At 55.4% G+C, this 24143-nt stretch overlaps 1 protein-coding gene across 1 annotated transcript; it reads left to right on the top strand.

The window, feature by feature from the left end:
• Window positions 1–6057: 6057 nt before the first annotated feature.
• PAX4 (paired box 4) lies at window positions 6058–23835 on the top strand. The gene is made up of 10 exons (XM_043547403.1): window positions 6058–6200; window positions 6717–6803; window positions 15662–15788; window positions 16446–16661; window positions 18005–18095; window positions 19007–19171; window positions 19587–19669; window positions 22173–22242; window positions 23290–23387; window positions 23710–23835. Exons 1-10 carry the CDS (start codon window positions 6058–6060, stop codon window positions 23833–23835), a joined length of 1206 nt encoding a protein of 401 aa, XP_043403338.1.
• Window positions 23836–24143: the final 308 nt, after the last annotated feature.

Below are 24143 nucleotides of genomic sequence, written 5' to 3'. Positions count from 1 at the left end.
CAGTGGACCCAGGGAAATTGGATGTTTACATAAGAACGGCCCTACTGAGTCAGGCCAGTAGCCCAAATAGCCCAGGATCCTGTCCTCTGACCGTGGCTGGTCCCAGCTGCTTCAGAGGGAATGAACAGAACAGGGCAACTTATCGAGTGATCCAGCCTATCAGCCAGTCCCAGCTTCTGGCAGTCGGAGCTTTAGGGACACCCAGAGCACAGGGTTGTGTCCCTATCTTGGCTGACAGCTATCGATGGACACTAACCTGCAGGAACCTTTCCAAACCCAGTTATAATTATGGCCTTCACAGCATCCCCTGGCAGTGAGTTCCACAGGTTGACTGTGTGTTGTGTGAAGAAGTACTTCCTTCTGTTTGTTTTAAACCTGCTGCCAATTAATTTAATTGGGGGAACAGATGAACAGGTCCAATCTTTTTAATTTCTCCTCATACGGAAGCCGTGCCAGACCCCTAATAATTTCTGTTGCCCTTCTCTGTACTTTTTCCAATTCTAATGTATCTTTTGTGAGATGGGGCGATCAGAGCTGCATGGTGTGTTCAGAGTATAGGTGTCACATGGATTTATATAGAGGCATTATGATATATTCTATTTTATTATCTATCCCTTTCCTAATAGTCCCTAACATGCTGTTAGCTCTTTTTACAGCCACGGCACATTGAGCAGATGTTTGCAGATAACTCTCCATGGTGACTCCAAGATTTTTCTAGAATGGTAACAGCTAGTTTAGATCCCATCATTTTGTATGTAGAGTTGGGATTGTGTTTTCTAATGTGCATTACTTTGCACTGATCAACATGGAATTTCATCTGCCATTTTGTTGCCCAGTCACCCAGTTTAATGAGCTCTCTTTGTAACTCGGATCGCTACCCCTTCCTGCTTCTCCACGTGGGCACCAATGATACTGCCAAGAATGACCTTGAGTGGATCACTGCAGGCTAAGTGGCTCTGGGAAGAAGGATAAAGGAGTTTGAAGAGCAAGTGGTGTTCTCATCCATCCCCCCTGTGGAGGGAAAAGGCCCGGGTAGAGACCGTTGAATCGTGGAAGTCAACAAATGGCTACGCAGGTGGTGTTGGAGAGAAGGCTTTGGATTCTTTGACCATGGGATGGTGTTCCAAGAAGGAGGAGTGCTAGGCAGAGACAGGCTCCACCTAATGAAGAGAGGGAAGAGCATCTTCGCAAGCAGGCTGGCTAACCTAGTGAGGGGGGCTTTAAACTAGGCTCACCGGGGGAAGGAGACCAAAGCCTTGAGGTAAGTGGGGATGTGAAATACTGGGAGGAAGCATGAGCAGGAGAGTGTGAGAGGGGAAGGCTCCTGCCTCATATTAGAAAAGCAGGACAAACAGCAAGTTATCTCAAGTGCCTATACACAAATGCAAGAAGCCTGAGAAACAAGCAGGGAGAACTGGAAGTCCTGGCACAGTCAAGGAATTAGGATGTGATTGGAATAACAGAGACTTGGTGGGGTAACTCACATGACTGGAGCACTGTCATGGATGGATATAAACTGTTCAGGAAGGACAGGCAGGGCAGAAAAGGTGGGGCAGAAAAGAAAAGAACTATATGTAAGAGAGCAGTACGACTGTTCAGAGCTCCGGTATGAAACTGCAGAAAAACCTGAGAGTCTCTGGATTAAGTTTAGAAGTGTGAGCAACAAGGGTGATGTCGTGGTGGGAGTCTGCTATAGACCACCGGACCAGGGGGATGAGGTGGACGAGGCTTTCTTCATGCAACTGGGGGAAGTTACTAGATCGCAGGCCCTGGTTCTCATGGGAGACTTCAATCACCCTGATATCTGCTGGGAGAGCAATACAGCGGTGCACAGACAATCCAGGAAGTTTTTGAAAAGCATAGGGGACAATGTCCTGGTGCAAGTGCTGGAGGAACCAACTAGGGGCAGAGCTCTTCTTGACCTGCTGCTCACAAACTGGGAAGAATTAGTAGGGGAAGCAAAAGTGGATGGGAACCTGGGAGGCACTGACCATGAGATGGTCGAGTTCAGGATCCTAACACAAGGAAGAAAGGAGAGTAGCAGAATACGGACCCTGGACTTCAGAAAAGCAGACTTTGACAACCTCAGGGAACTGATGGGCAGGATCCCCTGGGAGAATAACATGAGGGGGAAAAAGAAAAGGAGTACTTGTGGCATCTTAGAGACTAACAAATTTATTTGAGCATAAGCTTTCGTGAGCTACAGCTGTATTTTAAAGAATCTTTATTGAGGTTACAGGGACAAACCATCCCGATGTGTCAAAAGAATAGTAAATATGGTAGGCGACCAGCTTGGCTAAACAGTGAAATCCTTGCTCATCTTAAACACAAAAAAGAAGCTTACAAGAAGTGGAAGATTGGACAAATGACCAGGGAAGAGTATAAAGATATTGCTCGGGCATGCAGGAGTGAAATCAGGAAGGCCAAATCACACCTGGAGGTGCAGCTAGCAAGAGATGTTAAGAGTAACAAGAAGGGTTTCTTTAGGTATGTTAGCAACAAGAAGAAAGTCAAGGAAAGTGTGGGCCCCTTACTGAATGAGGGAGGCAACCTAGTGACAGAGGATGTGGAAAAAGCTAATGTACTCAATGCTTTTTTTGCCTCTGTCTTCACGAACAAGGTCAGCTCCCAGACTACTGCACTGGGCAGCACAGCATGGGGAGGAGGTGACCAGCCCTCTGTGGAGAAAGAAGTGGTTTGGGACTATTTAGAAAAGCTGGACGAGCACAAGTCCATGGGGCCGGATGCGCTGCATCCGAGAGTGCTAAAGGAGTTGGCAGATGTGATTGCAGAGCCATTGGCCATTATCTTTGAAAACTCATGGCGATCGGGGGAAGTCCCGGACGACTGGAAAAAGGCTAATGTAGTGTCCATCTTTAAAAAAGGGAAGAAGGAGGATCCGGGGAACTACAGGCCAGTCAGCCTCACCTCAGTCCCTGGAAAAATCCTGGAGCAGGTCCCCAAGGAATCAATTTCGAAGCACTTAGAGGAGAGGAAAGTGATCAGGAACAGTCAGCATGGATTCACCAAGGGCAAGTCATGCCTGACTAACCTAATTGCCTTCTATGATGAGATAACTGGCTCTGTGGAGGAGGGGAAAGCAGTGGACGTGTTATTCCTTGACTTTAGCAAAGCTTTTGACACGGTCTCCCACAGTATTCTTGCCAGTAAGTTAAAGAAGTATGGGCTGGATGAATGGATGATAAGGTGGATAGAAAGCTGGCTAGATTGTCGGCTCAACGGGTAGTGATCAATGGCTCCATGTCTAGCTGGCAGCCGGTATCAAGCGGAGTGCCCCAAGGGTTGGTCCTCGGGCCAGTTTTGTTCAATATCTTCATCAATGATCTGGAGATGGTGTGGATTGCACCCTCAGCAAGTTTGCAGACACTAAACTGGGAGGAGAGATAGATATGCTGGAGGGTAGGGATAGGATACAGAGGGACCTAGACCAATTAGAGGATTGGGCCAAAAGAAATCTGATGAGGTTCAACAAGGACAAGTGCAAAGTCCTGCACTTCTGACGGAAGAATCTCATGCACCGCTACAGACTAGGGACCAAATGGCTAGGCAGCAGTTCTGCAGAAAAGGACCTAGGGGTTACAGTGGACGAGAAGCCGGATATGAGTCACCAGTGTGCCGTTGTTGCCAAGGCAGCCAATGGCATTTTGGGCTGTATAAGTAGGGGCATTGCCAGCAGATGGAGGGACATGATCATTCCCCTCTATTCGACATTGGTGAGGCCTCATCTGGAGTACTGTGTCCAGTTTTGGGCCCCACACTACAAGAAGGATGTGGAAAAATTGGAAAGAGTCCAGCAGAGGGCAACAAAAATGATTAGGGGACTGGAACACATGACTTATGAGGAGAGGCTGAGGGAACTGGGATTGTTTAGTCTGTGGAAGAGAAGAATGAGGGGGGATTTGATAGCTGCTTTCAACTACCTGAAAGAGGGTTCCAAAGAGGATGGCTCTAGACTGTTCTCAGTGGTAGCAGATGACAGAATGAGGAGTAATGGTCTCAAGTTGCAGTGGGGGAGGTTTCGGTTGGATATTAGGAAAAACTTTTTCACTAGGAGGGTGGTGAAACACTGGAATGCGTTACCTAGGGAGGTGGTGGAATCTCCTTCCTTAGAAGTTTTTAAGGTCAGGCTTGACAAAGCCCTGGCTGGGATGCTTTAGTTGGGGATTGGTCCTGCTTTGAGCAGGGGGTTGGACTAGGTGACCTCCTGAGGTCCCTTCCAACCCTGATATTCTATGATTCTATGAACTCTTCACAGTCAGCTTTGGACTTAGAATCATAGAATCATAGACCTGTAGGGTTAGAAGGGACCTCAAGGGTCATCTAGTCCAATTCTCTGCCAAGATGCAGGATTTGTTGTGTCTAAACCATCCAAGACAGATGGCTCCAGCCTGCTTTTGAAATCCTCCAGTGAAAGAGCTTCCCCGACCTCCCAAGGCATCTGTTCCATTGTCCTGCTGGTCTTACAGTTAGGAAGTTTTTCCTGAGATTTAATCTAAATCTGGTCTGCTGTAGTTTGAACCCATCGAGAGAACAACTTTTCTCCATCTTTTTATGGCAGCGTTTCAAGTATCTGAAGACGGCTATCCCCTCCCACCTTCATCTCCTCTTTTCCAAACTAAATATACCCTGTTTCTTCAGCCTTTGCTCATATGGCTGGTGTTCCATCCCTCTGATCAACTTGACTTAACTAACTTGAGTATTTTGTGTCATCTGCAAACTTTGCCACCTCACTGTTTACCCCTTTTTCCAGATCATTTATGAATATGTTGAACAGCACTGGGCCCAGTAAAGACCCCTGGGGAACACTACTATTTACCTCTCTCGATTCTGAAAACTGACCATTTATTCCTACCCTTTGTTCCCTATCTTTTAACCAGTTACCGATCCATGAGAGAACCTTCCCTCTTATCCCATGACAGCTTATTTTGCTTAAGAGCCTTTGGTGAGGGACCTTGTCAAAGACTTTCTGAAAATCTAAATACACTGTATCCACTGGATCTCCTTTGTCCACGTGCTTGTTCACCCCCTCAAAGAATTCTAGTAGATTGGTGAGGCATGATTTCCCTTTACAAAACCTGTTTTGACTCTTCCCTAACAAATTGTGTTCATCTGTGTCTGATAATTCTGTTCTTTACTAGAGTTTCAAGCAGTTTTCCTGGTACTGAAGTTAGGCTCACTGGCCTGTAATTGCCAGGATCACCTCTGGAGCCTTTTTTTAAAAATTGGTTTCACATTCGCTGTTCTTCAGTCAGGTGCAGAGGCTGATTTAAATGATAAGTTTCATACCACGGTTAGTAGTTCTGCAGTTTCATATTTGAGTTCCTTCAGAACTCTTGGGTGAATCCCATCTGGTCCTGGAGACTTATTACTGTTTAGTTTAGCAGTTGGTGCCCAAAGCCCCTCTACTGACACCTCAATCTGGGAAAGTTCCTCAGATTTGTCACCTAAAAAGAATGTCTGAGGTGGGTGAATCTCCCTCACTTTCTCCGCAGTGAAAACCAGTGCAAAGAATTCCTTTAGCTTCTCTGCAACAGCCTTGTCTTCCCTGAGTGCTCCTGTGCACCTCAATCATCCAGTGGCCCCACTGACTGACTGGCAGGCTTCCTGCTTCTGACCTACTGAAACAAATATTGCAGATAGTTTTTGTGTCTTTAGCTAGTTGCTCTTCAAATTCTTTTTGGCCTGCCTAATTGTATTTTTACACTTGACTTGCCAGGGTTTATGCTCCTTTCTATTCTCTTCAGCAGGATTTGACTTCTCACTCTGAAATGATGCTTCCCCCCTCCCTCCAACAGCATCCTGTGCTCTGTTTAGAGATGGTGGTGGATTTCTGGTCCTCTTTCTGTGTTGTTGTTTTTTTATTATTTTTGTTTAGAGGATACATTTACTTTGAGCCTCTCACCTTCTCACCCCATTCTTGGCTTTTCCCTCCTTTGTATTTGTCTGAAGCCAGCATTGTAAATAAACCCTGCCCTCCTCCCCACAGGCTGCCCCAGCGAGGGCCCCAGCCCATCTCATTCTGGATCTGGGGAAGAGATGCAACTGGATCTGATTCCCATGGGTACACGAGTCAAGACACCCACTGATGCCAGCACTAAGATGCCCATAGATACTAGGGCCAAGGTAGCCATCGGTGCCAATGCCAAGACGCCCCTGCCTCCTTCCAGTGCCAGAGGATGGTAAATTGTGACCCGCACACACCACAGGATTTGCCCATAAAGCAACCCCGGCTTCCTTAGAGGCAAACCCAGGGGGCTGTTCCCAGACCACTGCCGAGACAAGGGGGCGGGGGACACTAATCCGCCGCTGGAGACCTGGAATGAGGCGCCCAGCCCTGGCAGCCCGGGTGGGAACGGGACGCAGGGCCCAGGGGAAGGCAGCTGCTCCACGGGGCCAGCCCTGGAGCCGGAGCAGCGGGCAGTGCTCTCCCGCAGCGGGGGTACAGGGCTCCGCAGCGGTCAGCAGGCAGCCCCTGGCCCCGGCCCCATCGGACTGAGGGCGAGCGCTGGCCCCAGGGGGCCCCTCTCCGCAGCACCGCCAGCTGCTGCCGGGCGGGAGCTCCAGCCCCTGCGCACCGCATCCTCCAGCTGCTGGGCCCGGGGGCTGGGCCCGGGCGGGGCTGGGGAAGGGACCGAGCCCTCTTGGCTCTGGGGGTGCCGGGTGGCAGGGGAGGGCAGAGCCCGGGGACCGCGCAGGAGAGCTGCTCCTGTGCGCTCCCCCCGGCTCCGGGCCCTGGAGTCCGCGGAGGCGGCGCCCCCCTGGGCAGCTGGGCACCCTGGGCAGCAGGAGGCTAGTCTGGGGCAGCGCGGCCCGGGGACCCCCCGGCTGCTCCAGGGGAGGGAGGCAGGGAAGCAGGGTGGGCAGCCTCCTCCATCACCCAGCCCCAACCTCCCGTCTCCCCTGCCTTACGCACGGGTCTCCCTCGGCGGCGGGGGCCCCCCCGGCTCCCCATTGCAGGGGGCAGCTCAGGGGGGCCCTTGGCTTGCAGAGCTGCCCGCGCCAGACGTGGGGTCGGGGCTCCCCCCTCTGCCCCTGCCTGTGGGGTGCCCGGGGAGACGCTCAGGCCCGGAGGCGGGGGAGGGGAAGGGGGGGCGCGGTGGCTGCTCAGGGCTGGGGCTGGGGAGCGAAGGGCCGTGGTTAATGTATAATTGGGAGCATATGGTATTGAGAAGGCAGCCTGTTCTCTCGGGAGCGCTCGGGGCTGGGAGGGCTCCGCTAATGATGGTCAATTACTCACCAGGCTGGGCCAGCAGGGTTGCCACTCCGGGCTCCTGGCGGGCTAATATTTGCTCTTCAAATATTTTACTTGAAAGGTTTACAGCGTGTTTTTATCTGTAGCCCCCGGCATAGGGGGCCATCTGCGCCGGGGCCTCGGGGTTTGTAGAGACATCGCCCCCCCCCCCGCCCCAGGGTCCTCCAGCCGGGCCTGTCTTCTATTTGTTCAATGCAGGAAGGAAGGGGGCGGGGGGGCACAACAACCCCGTAATAAAACAGAACCCGAGCTGGGTTTATGATTGAATCCGAAGCACTTTGCCATCTGGCAGGTGCCTGCCACCCCGCCTGCCCTGTTTGCTCAAAAAGCGCCAGAAAGCCGGGCACCCGGCGAGCCTGCGGGCCCAGCTCGGAGAGGGATGCTCCGCACACGTGGCCGGCCGGCCCCGCCACCCCCGGGATGCAGGAACCCACGGGGGAGGCCGAGAAAGACCCCCTGCCCCGCCCCCAGCCAGCCACCCGCCGGGGATGCTCCGGGCTCGGGATGCTGCGGCTGCTGCCGCTGGGAGGATGCAGGCGGGATGCAGGCGAGGCGGCGGGGCAGGCGCTGGGATGTGCTGTCCATCCCGAGCTAGTGCTGAAATCCCTCTTCCCACAGGCGCTGCCTTCGGGGAGCGGCTCCTCCCGAGGCGGGTGTCAGCTCCGGGCCAGGCTCCGCTTCCCACGGCCGCCCCCCGGGGAGGGCCCGGAGCCCAGGGAGCGGGGAGAGGGACAATCAGAGCCATGGGGTGGCCTCCCGGCCCGGGAGTTGGGCCACTGCACCCTCCATTCAGGGCCAGTGTCCCCTGCAAAGCTACAGATCACGGCGCAGGGCCCCGCTCCCGCAAACCCGGGAGTCCCTCTGCTTCCCAGGGGACAGGGCCAGCTGACAGCAGCCCCTGCCTGGCCCAGAGCCAGCCCGGCCCGGCCACGACCCCGGAACGGCCCCAGGAGAGCGAGTGCGCCCAGTCCGCGGGTTCAGCCCCCTCGCCCCGGCGCTGGGTGAGTCACTTCGCCCCCCGCCCGCAGCCACCGGACCCCAGCGCCCGCCCGGCCTAGGCGTGTCCGGGGAGCCTCTGTCCCAGGAGCAAGGGCTGGAGAATCCCCCTCAGCGGGGCTGGGGCTGCCCTGGGCAGAGGGGAGGCAGCCCGGCGCTGGCGGGGAGGCGGGGGCGGGACATTTCGGGGGGTGGAAAGCAGCCTTTGGTGGGGGGGTGGGGGGACGAGTTCAGATGAATTTATCCTGCACAAGAGTGTGCATGTGAGTGTGAGTGCGAGTGTGCATGTGAGTGTGAGTGCGAGTGTGCGTGCGCGGGTGAGTGTGCGTGTGTGTTATAACCCTGCCTGTCTGGACGCTCTGCGCACAACCCAGGTGCCTTCTCTCCTCCTCCGCCGGCCCCTGCCCTGTGACATCACCGCCTGCCACCCCCGTGCGCCTCTGCCGGGAGCCGCGCTCGCCCTGGGCTCCCCGGGAAGGGACTCCAGCTGCTCCAGGGCCCGGAGCCGGCCAGGGCGGCTGAGCTCTCCCGGGCGCAGCTGACACCCCAGGAGGGCAGAGAAAGTTCCCCGCGGCTTCCAGCAGGAGACGTCGCCTCCAGGGCCGGCCCCCCTCTTTGCTCCGGTCAGGTAGCTGGACTTTACAGGCTGCTTTAACCCTGGGGGGGCGGGGGGGGGGCTAGTTTCTATTTGGCTTCACTTTGCTGCTCCTGCTTCTTTGTAACACGCAGCCCAAGGCACCTGTGCCCCCCTCTGGCCTCCTTCCTACCCGCCCGAACAGCAGGGGAAGCAGCCTTTGCGCCGGGCGGAGGCTTCGGGGTTTATTCCTTCGCCAGACAGATCCCCTGGTCCTCCCTGAGCTGCGCCGGAACAGCGATTCTCCAGCGAACGGGGAAGTTTCAGGCTCCTCCCTGACCCTCTTCCAGCCTGTTCTAATCTGCCCCTGCGCCCAGCGCTCTCCTACGCGAACCCAGGGCCAGACCCTGCCGTCCTTCCTCAGGCAAAACGCCCACTGGCTGCAGCAGGGGCTCGAGGTCTGGAGGTGTATTCGCCCCCCCTCCCCAGCATGGCAGGTGAAGTCACAGGGAAGGGCCCCCTGCCCATCGAGGAGCCGGTTCTCCAGCCACTGGAAATCAGTGCGGCTCGGTTCGCGTCCCCTCTGATGGCGCCAGCTGACGCTCTGGCCCAGGGCCGGCGGTGGTAGGGGCTACGACGCCCCGTACCCAGTGAGTTACACCCCCAGGCAATCCGCAAGGAGTGGGGGGGGGGGGAATTGCCATTGTTCAGCTCCAGGAAATGCGCGGGACCCTTTCCCCTTTGTTTAGTTCCTTGGGCGTCAATGAGCACAGTCCACCCCCCCAGACAACTTCCCCAAGCTGTGGGGTGGGTGGGCCACGGGGAGGGAAATCGGCCCACGCCTCCGAGCGAGCCAGCAAGTCACAAGACATCGGTGAGCTTTCTTGGGTGGCCGCTTGCACCGGGAGATCGAAACCTCTATGTCAAAAATCCCGGGCAGGATTCTGCAGGCCGGCGATTCTGGGGAGGCCTCTGGGAATCAGGCTGCCGGCAGCGGTAAGGGGGAGCCTGCAGGAGGGGGCAGGGCCGAGCTAGGAGCTGTACAAACACAACAAAGAGATGAAACCAGCCCGGCAGCTGCCTCCAGGTGGATTTAGGGTGGAATTTTAGGCACACAAGTTGGAAAAGTTGAGTTTATTCATTTCAGGCGGACTTTTCAAAACCACCCAAAGAAGTTAGGCACTCCTCTTCCATTGACTTCCCAAGGGAACTGGGGGCCTGTCTCCTCTCTAAAATCTCTGAAAATCTTCCCCTCCTTCTTTCAACAGTTTTTGATTGTGTGGTTTTTATATGTGTGTGTGGGCGAGGGGAGAGAAGGTGGCAACAAATATACAATATTGTGTTGGCTGTTGCCGTTGGTTGTTATGAAGATGCAGAAGTATATACGCCTTATTTTAGGCTCTCAGTTACAAGTGAAGAAAGAAAGAAAGAAAGAAAGAAAGAAAGAAAGAAAGAAAGAAAGAAAGAAAGAAACTGTTTGGGGATAGATGGGGTGTGTGTAGATCGATAGACAGAGAGACTGATGGGGTGTAGATAGATAGATAGAGGCGGTGTATGGGGATAGATAGATAGATAGATAGATAGATAGATAGATAGATAGATAGATAGATAGATAGATAGGGTGTGTGGGGATAGATAGATAGATAGATAGATAAATAGATAGATAGATAGATAGATAGATAGTGGGGGTGGATGGGGATAGGTAGATAGATAGATAGATAGATAGATAGATAGATAGATAGATAGATAGAGGGGGTGGATAGGGATGGATAGATAGATAGATAGATAGATAGATAGATAGATAGATAGATAGATAGATAGATAGTGAGGGTGGATGGGGATAGATAGATAGATAGATAGATAGTGGGGGTGGATGAGGATAGATAGATAGATAGATAGATAGATAGATAGATAGATAGATAGATAGATGGGTGGATGGGGATAGATAGATAGATAGATAGATAGATAGATAGATAGATAGATAGATAGATAGATAGATAGATAGTGGGGGTGGATGGGGATAGATAGATAGATAGATAGTGGGGGTGGATGGGGATAGATAGATAGATAGATAGATAGATAGATAGATAGATAGATAGATAGATAGATAGTGGGGGTGGATGGGGATAGATAGATAGATAGATAGATAGATAGATAGATAGATAGATAGATAGTGGGGGTGGATAGGGATGGATAGATAGATAGTGGGGGTGGATGGGGATAGATAGATAGATAGATAGATAGATAGATAGATAGATAGATAGATAGATAGATAGATAGATAGAAGGGGTGGATGGGGATAGATAGATAGATAGATAGATAGATAGATGGGATGTATGAGGATAGATAGCTAAATAGCCAGCCATTTTCATATAAGACCTGAAAAACTAAGGTCCACACAGAGGTTAAGCTCACATGCCATTTTTCCTAAGAGCAAGGCTGGCCTCAGTGGCCTCGGCCAAAGTTTCTTCTTGCCCTATGCAGAGTGATGTCTGGTAGTTGCTCGCCCTCCCAGCGATGGCTGCATATTCGTGGGGCCGGGTGTCTGTACTTGCAAAGCACCGTCGGATCCCTTCCGTCTCCCCAAAGATGAGACATTCGTTGTTATTCGATACCGCATTAAACCGGGCACGATGAGCGCGTCTTTAGTTCTCTCTCCGCGTAAGCTGCCGGGACGTTGGCAGGTGGTAACTTCCGGTCATTAACACTCCGAGGGAGAGTCCGGCCGTAACCTAGCAGTGAAAGGCTCCGTGTCCTGGCAGGACCCCCCCCCCCCCGATGCCAAAACTTGCCCCGGCGTTTCAGAGGCCTTCTGGCTGGGACGGGACTGGGCTTCGCGAGCCGCCGCTCTGCGGAGACCCGGACAGGCAGGACCTGCTTTGGGTCGCAGTGCAGGCGTGGAGGGAATCTCTGGGGCTGGGGAGGGTGGCATCCGTCCAGCACCAAACAGGAACGCTGGGAATTGATTGGAAAGTTGTCCGGGTCTTCTCTCCATGGCATAATTATCCAGCCTAAACAATTCAGTCTCTGACACACAATGCGCAAGGGGACGGGGGCGGCTTGCGGGACTGGAGCCTGGCCCCAGGGATGCTGTGCTCGCCCTCTGTGCCAAAGGCCAGGGGTTGCGGCCGCGGCATTGGAAGCCGGTTGGCTGGAACATGCAGCTCCCAGGGGGCAGGGGCGGGGGGTGCGGCGCGGGCCGGAGGGCAGGAACAGCCCGGGCCCAGGAGGAGTCTTCTCTTGGAACAAGAGCGGCACCTGGAAGAACACAGTTCGCACTTTCGAAGTGTAAGACAGGGCAGGGAAGAAGCAGCGCTGGGCCCTGGGGTCACGGTGCACTAGCCAGATCCGGGGGTGAGCCAGAGAGACTCTGACTCAGCCCCCAAAAGCTGCCACACGAAAGGCAGCGTAGCCTGTCGCTGCTCTTCCGTGCGCTGCGATGAACCTGGAGCGGTTCCGCCGACGGGCGTGCGGGGCCCGTCAGACCTTGCGCGTTCGGAGTCGGGCTCTCCAGGCCAAAGGCTGGTCTCGTGTGTCGTGGTGTAAACCTGCAGTGAGTGTGCTGAAGTCATCGGAGTGACTCGGGAGTGCCGGCAGGACCGGGGCTGCCCCGCGGTTTAAAACGAGCAGACGATTGAGCGGCGGGCACAGAAACGGAGAAACGGTTTGGAAAATAAGCCCCGTAGGGAACAGCTGGAGAAGAGGGCTGGGCAGAGCCGGGAGAAGCAGAGGAGTTAGATGGGCGAGGGGCCAGGCGGGCGCCCAGCTGCTAAGGATGGGGCTGTCGGGGCAGGCTGACACCCCCCGCAGGACGCCAAATACCTAACGCGCCAGTGACTTCCAGGGGCCGGGTGACCCAGCGCCGAGCCTCGCCATGGGAGCCGCCCCAGAATCAACGGCGCCCCCAAGCCCCCTGGAGCAGAGGCACCCAAGGCCACGGACTGACCTCCAGCCTCTGCCAAGCGACGAGCCACTCCGCACCTTTTCCCCGGGCAGTCGGTTCCAAGTCTGCCGGTTCAAATCCCTGGCATGGGGCAGGGGATACGAGTGACCTCGGTTAGACCTCGGCAGGGAATCCCCCGGTGAGAGGGCGGGGGAAGGAGTCTGAAAGCCCCCTGCCAGGCCCCCCAGCTTGGGCGGCGCAGCAAGACCTCAAGGGAGGCTGAGGAATTGCTATCAGGAGAGAAATTCACGGACACGGAAGATATCAAGTGTGGTCCAGGGATCATGGGACCATCCTGCCAAAGGAGAGAACCAGACAACCTAGGAGATCTCCCACCCCAGCCAAGCCAAAGTGCCCGTGATTATCGTCACATGCGCAGGGCTGACCCATAGTGTCTGGGCTGGCGTTTCCCAGGTCACCCCCGCCCAGGCCCCTCTCCTCCTGCTCCTGTCTGGTGCGGTGCCTTTCCGCTGCCTTCCCAGCGTCCCACTTGCTGCCGTCTGTGGTAGCCAGAGCCTCCAGCAACCCCTGGGAGCGGACCCCACGGGGATGGGCAGCCGCAGAGCGCCCGAGCAGAGCGATGTCCTTGCCAAGGGATCGGATTCATTCAGGAGCAGCTGTGTTCTCTCACCCCTAGTGGGGCGCCTCTAACACTCTGGGCATGGCAAGCAGCTGCCGGCACACCTGTCTCCGGCCCCCTAACCGCCGACTATAACCCAAGGGGGGGTGAGTACCTTCCGTGTGCGCAGCGCCGAGCGCAGTGGGTGCACGGGGGGAGCAGGCGGTGCGCCGTCGAGGGGCTATGGCGGTACAGGTGAATGGATACTACGAGGACGGCCCGTATTCTGGCCTGGGGTCGTGGGCTCTCCTGGCCGGGGTCCGCAGCCCGAGAACATCCTGTGCGGGACACCTGGGCTCACCATGTGGCAAGGGGGAGGGACAGCATTTTCAGAAGCTTCCAAGTGACTGGGGGGCCTAAGTCCTATTTCCAAAAGTGACTTAGGCACCCAGAAGTCTAAAGTCCCATTGACTTTCCATGAGATGGAGGCTCCTAAGTCACTTGGGTGCTTTTGAAAATGTGACCCTATCGTTGTATGTCTCTGACCCTCTGGTCTCAGGTCCCCCCTGCAGCAGGGGAGGTGTCTGGAATTGCCTCCCCATCAGTCACGTATCCTGGCCTGATCGGAACGACCCTCTGGAGGAGGCCCAGGCACGGAGACGCAGCCAGCTGAAGCCTGAGACATGCAGCACCAAGGTAAGAGATGCTTCCACACCGGGGCAGCCACCAGCCAGTGCTGCTCCAGCTTGCAGCCCCCCAGGGCAATTCGGGGTTTGCTGCAGCAAGCCGCAGGGCTGGTATTACGGCTGATGTGAGTTGTTGCAAAGAGGGTGAAAGAGGCGCGAAGGAGGGAATCCAGTCGACTCGCTTTGGTTCGAGAGGGTGGGCGAGTTCTTAGCGCACAGGAGACCCCAGCTCTGCCACTGGTTCTCTGAGCCAGGCCCCGCGCTGGGGGCAAAGGGTCTCCTTGGGCTGAGAACAGAGCAGGATTCGACACGGCCCACAGAGGCCCTCAGAGGAGCCGGGGGGGGGGGGGCATCCCCTTGGCTCCCCCAGGTGTAGACAGGATGTATCCCGGGGTGGCGGATCCCATGGTTAGGGTCACCCCTAATGCCACTCTCCACCTACATCAGGCTGCTGCTTCCCTCAGCACAGGGCAAGGCCAACCCTTTCGTTGTGGTAAACAATTATCCAGGCCCCAGCCATCTCCCCCTCTGTTACCGCAGTCACGCTAACACCCACGTCGCTCCCCTCCAGTCCATCCAGCACTGTCTTCCTTCCCCACCAGCCACACACCCTCCCTCCCCGTCGCACCGAGTGTCAACAACGCCTCATTGCCCTGCCCTGCCCTGCTGGCACGGGAGGGCTCGTTTCCTGCCAGGGTCCCGCTCGCCCTTTTCTCAGAGAGGCCGTAACCCGCACACCCCACCCTCTCCCTGTTCAGCCCCTTCTGCCACGATGCGCACGTACACCGGCTCTAGCCCATCCCAGCTCTTCCCAAGCTGCGCTTACTCCCTTCACTGGGGCTCCCTGTATGCCCGCGCTCCTCTGGGCCTGTCTTCAGACAGGGACCTCGTCTGAGCGGGGGCTGTCTTTGGACTGGTGCCCTGTACAGCTCCTGGCATATTGCCTACACTACGCAAATAATGACAATGCAATTGGCACTCCTGCTCTCTCAGGGGCCGGAGACCGGCTCTTGGCCGTGAGCTAATTCCTGAGGTGGTTTTTTTAAAGCTGCATAGAAAGGCACCAGTGGGAACAGAACTGGACCTGCACCCTGCCTCAGTGGTCTGGGGTGCTGAGCAGAGTGAATTGAGATTACAAGGAGACACACACGTAGATTCATAGATCACTGAAATCATCCAGTCTGACCTCCGGCCTAGCACAAGCCAGAGAATGTCCCCTAGTGATTCCTGCACCAAGCCCATATCTTGTTGTTGGGCTAGAATTTAGGGGTTGGTTTAGAAAGCATCAGCCAAGCTAGGTTTGAGGACACCAAGTGGCAGAGAAGCCACCGTGTCCCTCGTTCCGTTGTTCCTCCTTATTAACACTTCACATCTTATTTCTAGCCTGAATTTACCTGGCCCATCATCCCCCCAACCCACCAGCAGAAACCTCCTCTCAATGGACCGGAGACAACATGCTCCTGAAATAGTCACGTAGACGTCCCACTGCACCGTCCTCTCCCCTTCCCCAGCCCTGCCCGGCACAAAAGCCCCCTTGTCTCCTGTTAGGCAGCCTGTGGGGGGGGTGGGGTCACCTCTCTGCCTGCAGGAGCCCCACATCACCCGCCTGCCCGGGCTTTTCCACAGGGGCTGGTGGCGTGAACCAGCTGGGGGGAATCTTTGTGAACGGCCGCCCCCTGCCCCCTTGCAAGAGGAAGCGGATCATCGAGCTGGCGGCGAGTGGGGTGCGCGCCTGTGACATCTCACGGAGCCTGAAGGTGGGAATCGGACCAGGGGGGAGGCTGAAGGGGGGGAGGAGGTGCGTTTATTACTGTTCCCAACACATGGGTGGAGGGTATAATAGGCCAGGGGAGGCTGAGCCTCCCCAAACAGCCAGGCTGTGGCCTGCCCATGCTCCATCCTGAGGCCTCGCTCTTCCCTCGTGGCCCCACTCATGCGGCTCCTCTTCCAGCCCTCGCTCCGCCTCTCCCCCGACGCCTGCAGGGGCTTGGGCTGGTCAGCCAGCAGGCCAGGGCTTGGAGTGGCTGGCGGGCTGGGGGTTGGGGCAGGTAGCTCAGCTGGGCTGGCCAGGGCTCCTTCTGCCACGGTTGGGGGCTCTGGTGGGTGAGGGGGGGCAGAAGGGGCAGGGCCTCAGGCAGAAGGGGCGGGACACCTCCCATGTCCCAGAAAATATACAGATACCAGCAAAAAGCAAGGGGTGGGCCTGGGTCAGCTGACAGGAGACAAGCAGAGGCCGAGGGGCAGAAGCCATGCAGGGAAGGGCCGGGGGGAGCCTGGGCAGCAGGCTGCCAAGGGAGGCTGGTAGGAAGGGTGCAGCTTTACGGTGCTTGATCCCCTATTTCTCCCATCTCCTTATGCCCCCGAGTCCCCACCCAGAGCCCGTGCCTCAGTGTCTCTCTCTCTCCGTACCGCAGGTATCCAATGGCTGCGTGAGCAAGATCCTGGGCCGCTACTACCAGACAGGCGCTGTGGAGCCGAAGGCCATCGGTGGCAGCAAGCCCCGCATGGTCACCCCAGAGGTGGTAGCCCGAATCTCGCAGCTGAAGCTGGAGCACCCGTCCATCTTCGCGTGGGAGATCAGGAGGAAGCTGCATTCTGAAGGCATCTGCGCCAGTGACCGGACGCCCAGTGTAAGCCACCGCTTGGAGAAGTCACAGAGCCAGTCCAGGGATCTACATCGATCTGCCACCACTGAGGGCCTGGCCTTCTGCTTCCATCCCAGACTATGCACAGCCCACGCACAGTCAGCCAGGAGCTGCTTTACTCTTGTTACTATCTCGGGCAAGCCAAGGGTGTGAGGAGGGGGCTATCACTACACTGACTGCCCATCTCCAGACTTGCCATCCATCGGCACTTTCTCACAGGCTCCATGGGTGAAGTGGGCCAGAGGAGGGGTTAGGAGGAGATGGGACATGGCCTGCCAGATGGTTCAGCGAGGGCCGCCCACGCAGAGGGGAAGGAAGCGTTGGGGCAGTGGGGGGAGAAGTGGACAGCGGGGGAACGATGGGGAGCTGCCCTGAGAGCAGCAGGGGGTTAGAGCTCATGCCAGGCGTGTCGTTACTGCGCCTGACAGACAGTGGGGATGGTTCTGTTGACGATCCAAGTGGAACCACCCATCTGCATTTCAGGTCAATGGAATCAACTGTGCAAAGACAGAGCCTGGCAGTTCCCAAGGCCAAGTCTCCACCTGGGACCCAGCGAGACCACTGCACTCAGTGGGAGCCCATGGTGAAAGCCAGGCTGTTTTCTGGAGAGGGTCCCCCACAATGGAGCAAATTCCCAGGGGAAATCAGAACGCACCTCACCTGAGTGTTCCCAGAGGGAGAGGCAAGACCTGCTCCTTCTCACGAGCTTTCCCTCAGTAACGTCCGGTACTATTCCCGGGGGCAGACCACAGCGCCGAATCCATTAGAAGGGCCCCGGACAGAAAGAAAGAGAGAATAAAACGTCACCTCCAATGTCACAGCATAGGGTTAGATTTTCTAATCACAGAGTCTCTGCTATAAATCTCCAGTTTCCATCTCTGATTTGCAGATTGTCTCACTGCAAATATTATTATTCCATTGAAATTAAAGGGCTTTCCAGCTCATCAGGCATTAGGAGCAGATGGGCGCCGTCCCTTGGAGTGGCCATGCCCCAGCATGAACACAAGAGCAGTCAGGGAAGGCTCAGGAGCATCGGTACTTCTGGAGGTTCGGCTCGGAGACTGGAGCTTCGAGACTTCCACAACTCCAGGCCTGCCTGCATCTCCACCCTAGCTGCCCCACTTCTCCATCTACATGCCCTGAGCCAAATCCTTCTCCGTCTACATGATCCAGAGCCAAATTAAGTCAATAGAGAGACTCCTGTTGACTTCACTCCCCACGCTCTGCTCATTCAGCTTGCAAGAGCCGCTTAGCTCCAGGGCTGTGGGTAAGTCTGCCTGGGTCACAGACTCTGTCCCCAAGCAACTCCCTGCATCTTCTTTGCCCAGGTGTCCTCCATCAACCGGGTGCTGAGGAACCTGCAAGGGGACTTGCAGCTCACAGCTGACTTCGGTTTCATGATGGAGCCGTCACCACCAGGTGAGACACGCCATGGAAAGTCCCCAGGAGCAAAGACCCTTGGCACAACTTCAGCCAGCATGTAACAGGAACATGCTCATAACATACATACATGGGGAGACACTCACGTGTACCCTACCTCCCAACCTCACGCAGATTGCTACCCCTGCAGACATCCCCTCCCGAGTCCTCAGTGCAGCGGTGATGCTGACGTGTCCCCCAGCGATAGCGTCCGTACAACCGGAGCCCGCTCCAAGGCCCCGCTAACACCAAGCTGCTGGGTAACAGCTCCCTCCACTATGGGAAATGCATCAGAACCACCCACTTCTTGCAGACCCCGATTTAAATCCTAACCCCACCAATTCCTTCTCTCCTGCCAAGGGAAACCCCGGAGAGCAGGCGCAGGTGGCGTGGGACAGTATCAGCTGCTCAGGGTCAGATCTTGGGGGTCTGAGACCTTCTCCCCCTGGGGCTGGCAAGCACAGCACACACACTCCCCGAGGGGCAGGGAGAATCTCCCGTCACTCGCCAGAGCCCCCTTCGGCTGGCTGGTCAGAGCGGCAGGACTTGGGGAATACCACGGCCAGCCCTTCGTGGGTGGAGAGAGAGGTGCTTCAAAGGGCAGGGATCAAAGCGGAGTAAAGAAGGGGGCAACTCCAAAGGGCCCCATTGTCCGTCCCCTCCAGAATGCTCCTACGGAGACATTTATTATTATTAGCACCATAAATGGGCATGCCGTTATATTAGTGAATAGCTAGGGGTTCTGCTTCTAGATACCAGCCCCATTGCTGGCTTCACCTGCCCCACCACCACCAAGGAGACTACCCCTCCCAGAATCCCTGGAGACAGTGTGAGTGGCCACCCTAAAGGAAAGTGCCTAGAATTTACCACTCCACCCAGCATGCTTCACTCCCCTCTCCCCCGCGCTGCAGGTTTCCCCTGGCCAGGAGAAGCTGGCAGCAAGGTCTCAGCAGAGGCACCCGCATCCCGATGGCACCCTGGGAGGAGCTCAGCATCGGCCAGGGGACCCCTGCCGGGCGTCCAGCACAGGAACAGAACAATCTTCTCAAGCCAGCAGTCAGTGGCCTTGGAGAAAGGTGATTGGCTCGAGGGCTGTGAGGATGAAGCCATGATCTGATTCTCAGACCCTCATGTACACTCAGGCCAGGCCTTGAGCGACACGTCACACCATTGACTTTCCAGCTTCAGAGCGTGACCCAAGCACAGATGGCCAGGGTCAGGAAGGAACTTCCCCTAGGGGCAGGTTATGCCATAATTGTCATTTAAATCGTCCTCTGAAGCAGCTGGTGCTAGTTACAGTGTGACCCCGGCTCTGAATCAGACGAGCCATTCTCATAATCCTAAATAGATTCCCTATTGAAATCAATGGGGAGTAAGCAATGATGGCAGGGTGTGGCCCTGTATTAGGGGGAGGTGTTGACCTAGCTGTTCATCTCTGGGGTGGTAGCTGTGGTCCAAGGCAGGATGACTTTTCTCCAAACTCCCTTCCAGAATTCCAGAGAGGGCAGTACCCCGACTCCGCTACCCGGGAGAAACTGGCCTCAGCCACCCAGCTCCCCGACACCACCATCAGGGTAAGTGGGAACAGCTGCTGACCCCCTACCCCCCATGCTGGCTCTGCACATGCAAACCCAGGCTGGTGGCAGCTGTGTTTGCACACCTGTGCAAGTGCAAAAGCACGTGTATGTGCCGAGCAGTGTCTGATAGTGAGCAGACCTGGGCAATGCCCTTTGGGTGAGACTTTTTTTCAGCAAAAGATGCAGATTTGGCGACACCAAAACTTTTCACAAATTCATGTCAGGGTCACCAAATAGTTCACTTCAAAAATGTAAAAAAAAAAACAAAAAAACCTCCCCAATTAAAATGTTTCATTTTGACATTTTCAAAACAAAATATTTGGATTGTTTGGTTGGCAATGACTTGTCGTCTCAAAATTTCCTTTACTGTTTTTTAAATTTCAAAAGCATGACAAATGGCCAAAATCAAAACAAAGCTGCTCGTTCCACCCAAAATTATTTTTTTCAACTTTTCTATTTGCCAAATATTTGGAATTTTTTTTTGTCAGTCTGACCCCAAATGATATTTTTTCCGACTTTTCGAAATCGCCAGTGAACCCAAACATCTGTAATTCATGCAGCTCTCTGAGGGGGAGCAATTGTCAATGAGCAAATGAGCGTGCGACGAGAGTGCAGCTGAGTCTGTCTATAAAGGGACCGTGCACGCACGCCTGTGAGCGGCCGTGTCTCGGCGTGTGCATGTGAGTCCGAGAGAGGGGTGCATTAGTGGCTGTGCAGCTGTGAGTGTGGCTAAATTAGTGAGTGTGCCCCAGTGTGGGTGTGTGAGAGCGGCCCAGCCGGTCGAGGAGCCAGAGGAAGGCTCTGTCCCTCTGTGCGTCTCCCCAGCACCTTGGCCAGCTACCAGGTGCACATTATGTGGGAGGCAGAGTCCCAGGGAGCTCAGATTTCATTGCCCTCTTTGTGTCACTTGCATTCAAGCCTATGCTGGTGTGTCTAGACCAGTGCCAGGGCGCCACCCAGAGGAGACTTTAGGTGACAGCAGCTAACTTCTGAGTCTGAAGCTCTGGATATTTTTGTCCTCCCCTTTGCTGAACCAACCAGCCCCAGGCTAGGGCTGGTTGCTCTCTTTGCTGGCATGAGGACGGTGGCTCTGCAGACACGTATTGGCCCTGCCATAGGGGTGTCAGATCATGAGACAACAGTCACACACACACGCACACTCACTCACAGACACACACCAGCAGGCACAGCCAGGTAGAGCACACCCTGGAAAAATAAAACCCACACACACATTCTCATATGTATTCTGGACACACTTTGTAATGCCAGCTATAAATCATGGTGTCGTTGGGAATATTGAGAAAGATGACCTCTCTGAGGACCAGGCACTGGGGCCTGCCGCTGCTCACTCGCCAAGCTACGAAGCATTGGCTTTGTCTGGAATAGCTCTGACAGATGACACCATCATCGTATTACACCAGCCTGCTAAGACAGCGTTGCCCCTACACACTGCCCAGGCTGCCATGTGACACACTCACAAACCCCTGGGACACACACACACACACACGCTGGGGCACGGTCTCCTGGGCCGTGTGCCTCCAACAGTCATTTACCGCTATGCAAAGTGGAGGCGAAGTGCTTCCAGTCTGGGTTTGTTGAGCACACGCTTTGCACCATGGTAAAAGGCCCCACCAGCGGCAAGGCAGAGAGGCCAGGCCCACCCTCTTGTTCTCTCTTTCACACGCAGCGAGACGCGTCTCATCTATGCCCCACTGTGGAAGGTGAGCAGCCAGCCCTGGCTTAGGAAAGACGTTCCAAAGGGGCAGAGTTTTGCCCTGGCACCCAGGTTCATGGACATTAATGCATTAGAGACAGAGCAGAACAAAGCTCAGGGGCGGGGTGTGAAGATTTCGGGCTGTCGTCTTGGGGATGCCCTATCTCCAGCCCCAAATGTTCCAAAAATCATGAGTATGGCTCCAAACAAAAGCAGGAGATAGAAAAAAGTAACTAGTTACGCCAGAGAATTCTTTCCCAGGTGTCTGGCTGCTGGGTCTTGCCCGCACGCTCAGGATCCAACTGATTGCCAGCTTTGGGGTTGAGAAGGAATTTTTCCCTGGGTCAGGTTGTCAGAGACCCTGGGAGGTTTTCGCCATCCTCTGCAGCATGGGGCACAGGTCACTTGCAGACGCAAACTAGTGTAAATGGGGGATTCTCTGTAACCTGATGTCTTTAAACCGTGGTTTGAGGACTGCAGCCAGAGGTTAGGGGTCTGTCACAGCAGAGGGTATGGCCTGCGATGTGCAGGGGGTAAGACTAAATGATCATGATGGTGCCTTCTGGCCTTAACGTCTGTGAGTCTATGAGAACAACAAGGAGTCCAGTGGCACCTTAAAGACTAGTCTATGAGTTTCCTTTTTTTGTCGCCTTCTGGGTTTGGAGCCTTTCGGGGTCACGTCGTCCAGCTTTTCATGAGTGTTTGGGTGCACCCCGCCAGGAAGGGTGCAGCAGATCACTGGGGGATTGGGGCAGGTCACTGACCGTCTCCCTTCTCCTGTGCTAGGTTTGGTTTTCAAACCGAAGAGCCAAATGGAGACGAGAGGCGAAGCTGAAGCTGGAGACTGATTGTGCAGGTGACAATCTACGTGCACCGCTGAGCCGTGATGCTCCCAAGGGAGCTTTGACAGTCCTGTCCCCTCAGTGCACCTTCTCTTTCCCCCAGCCAAATGCTCTGGCCCGTTGGCCAGCTGCTCCCAGCAGCCGTTTCCCTATAAGTAGGGTATATAGCAGCCTTGGACAGCTTCCCAGACACCCCAGACAGTCTCCGATGGGTGGCAATGTCGTTATAGCGTCTGTCCGTCCCATCTCCCTCTGCCCACGCAATTCAACCCTTCACTGCCCCTGGCATCCGGGACTGGTTCAGCGAACACACTGTCATTTCACTTTCAATCTCTAGGGAAACCTTCTCCCTTTCAAATTCTTGGGGAGCTGCATGGGCTGGGTTCAGTACAGATGCCACCTTCACAGAGGCCCTGGGGCTGCCAATACCAGCTCTCCACGGATGCCCAAGCCCTGTGTTAGACATTTGAGAAGACTTTCTAAGTACTCTAAGGCTAAATGAGCACAGGAATATCTCCCCGAGGGAGGCCGTGCAATCCCCATTTGTAGAACAGATCAGCCAAACACCTGTCAGGGATGAGCTAGGTTAATTTGGGGCTGCCTCAGTGTGTGGGGGGGAAAGGGGTGGACTTAATGATTCCTTAAGGTCCCTTCCAGCCATTTGTAGGATTCATACCTAGGAAGATTGTTCTGTGACGCTGTCTGAGATTCTTGCCCTGGAAGTTGTTAGAGAGATGCCAAGATCATTTTTAATAAGGAAGTCGGAGAAGGGATCCAGGAGTCAGGACGCTTGGATTCTATTCCCAGCTCCGGGAAGGAGTGTCAGCTAGTGGCCGAACAAGGGCCTGGGAGCCAGGACACCTGGGTTCTGTTCACTGTCCTGTGCGCTGCTGTGTGACCTTGGGCAAGTCCCTTCACCTCTCTGTGCCCCAGTTATAAGATGGAGGTGATGACTTTCTCCGGTGGACTGGTGGCTGTGAGGCTTGTGAATGTTTGTAAAGCACCTGGTGGCCGTCGCTAGAGAAGCGTCCATACGATTTTCTCTTCCTTGCCTCACCCAGGGTCGTGGTGTGACCGGATTCTATCCCCGCTTGCGCCAGCTCTGCAGGCCTTTGCTGCTTTCCATCCGTCCTCAATGACCGACACCATCTCCACACAGGTAGGCAGTGTGCCCAGGTCTCCCCTGGGCCGGCTCTGTCGGGGAGGCTTACCCTAAACCCAGGGTTTTTCCTGTTTCAACTGTAATCCCCAGGCTGCCCCTCTGCCTGCCAGATCCACCCTGTCAGCCAGCAATGGGGCGCTGGCCCTTCTCCATGGGGATGATCCCGGCTGGATCCACCCCCCATCAAGCCGGTGGATTAAAGCATAGCAAACTAAGGCTCCTTGACTTCTGAACGGGCACGTCCACACAGGGGTTTAATGCACTTCAACATCACAGCATTAGTTAATGCCTTGTAACTCTTCAGAGTGTTCCCATGTAGACGAGTCCTGAAGGAGCAAAGCAGCTGGATTCCTGTGGGAGAGGCGCTGGCCTGGAGCAGATTGGGGCCCTGAGTCTGGAGTGTCCCATCAAGCGTGGCCTTGCTCCTAGTGGGATGTCTGGGTGACCTTCCCAGTGGGTGACATCTCTCTCCTTTCTGCTCCCCTCACAGCACCTGGCTGCCTCCCCGGCACCCTTATCATGCCCAGACGCCCCCAGCTTCACTGTCTACCTCGGGACCTCCCAGCCACTGCATCTGAGCTCCTCTCTGCCCTGTGCCTGGGAAGAGCCTTGCTGTGGTAAGTGGGGCTGGACAACTGCAGGTCTGGCTCGCCCACTGCTTGGTTTCCACAGCATCCCCAGACTCAGCCCATGGGGTAATAGGGCCAGGGACATGTGTCCTCCACTGCTCCGTGGAGGGTGGGGAGGAGGGTA

Source organism: Chelonia mydas, chromosome 1, assembly GCF_015237465.2.
Source record: "Chelonia mydas isolate rCheMyd1 chromosome 1, rCheMyd1.pri.v2, whole genome shotgun sequence".
In the NCBI taxonomy this organism is placed as follows: Eukaryota; Metazoa; Chordata; order Testudines; family Cheloniidae; genus Chelonia; species Chelonia mydas.
The sequence above is the reverse complement of the archived record's forward strand: the minus strand, read 5'-3'. Positions and strand labels throughout refer to the sequence as shown.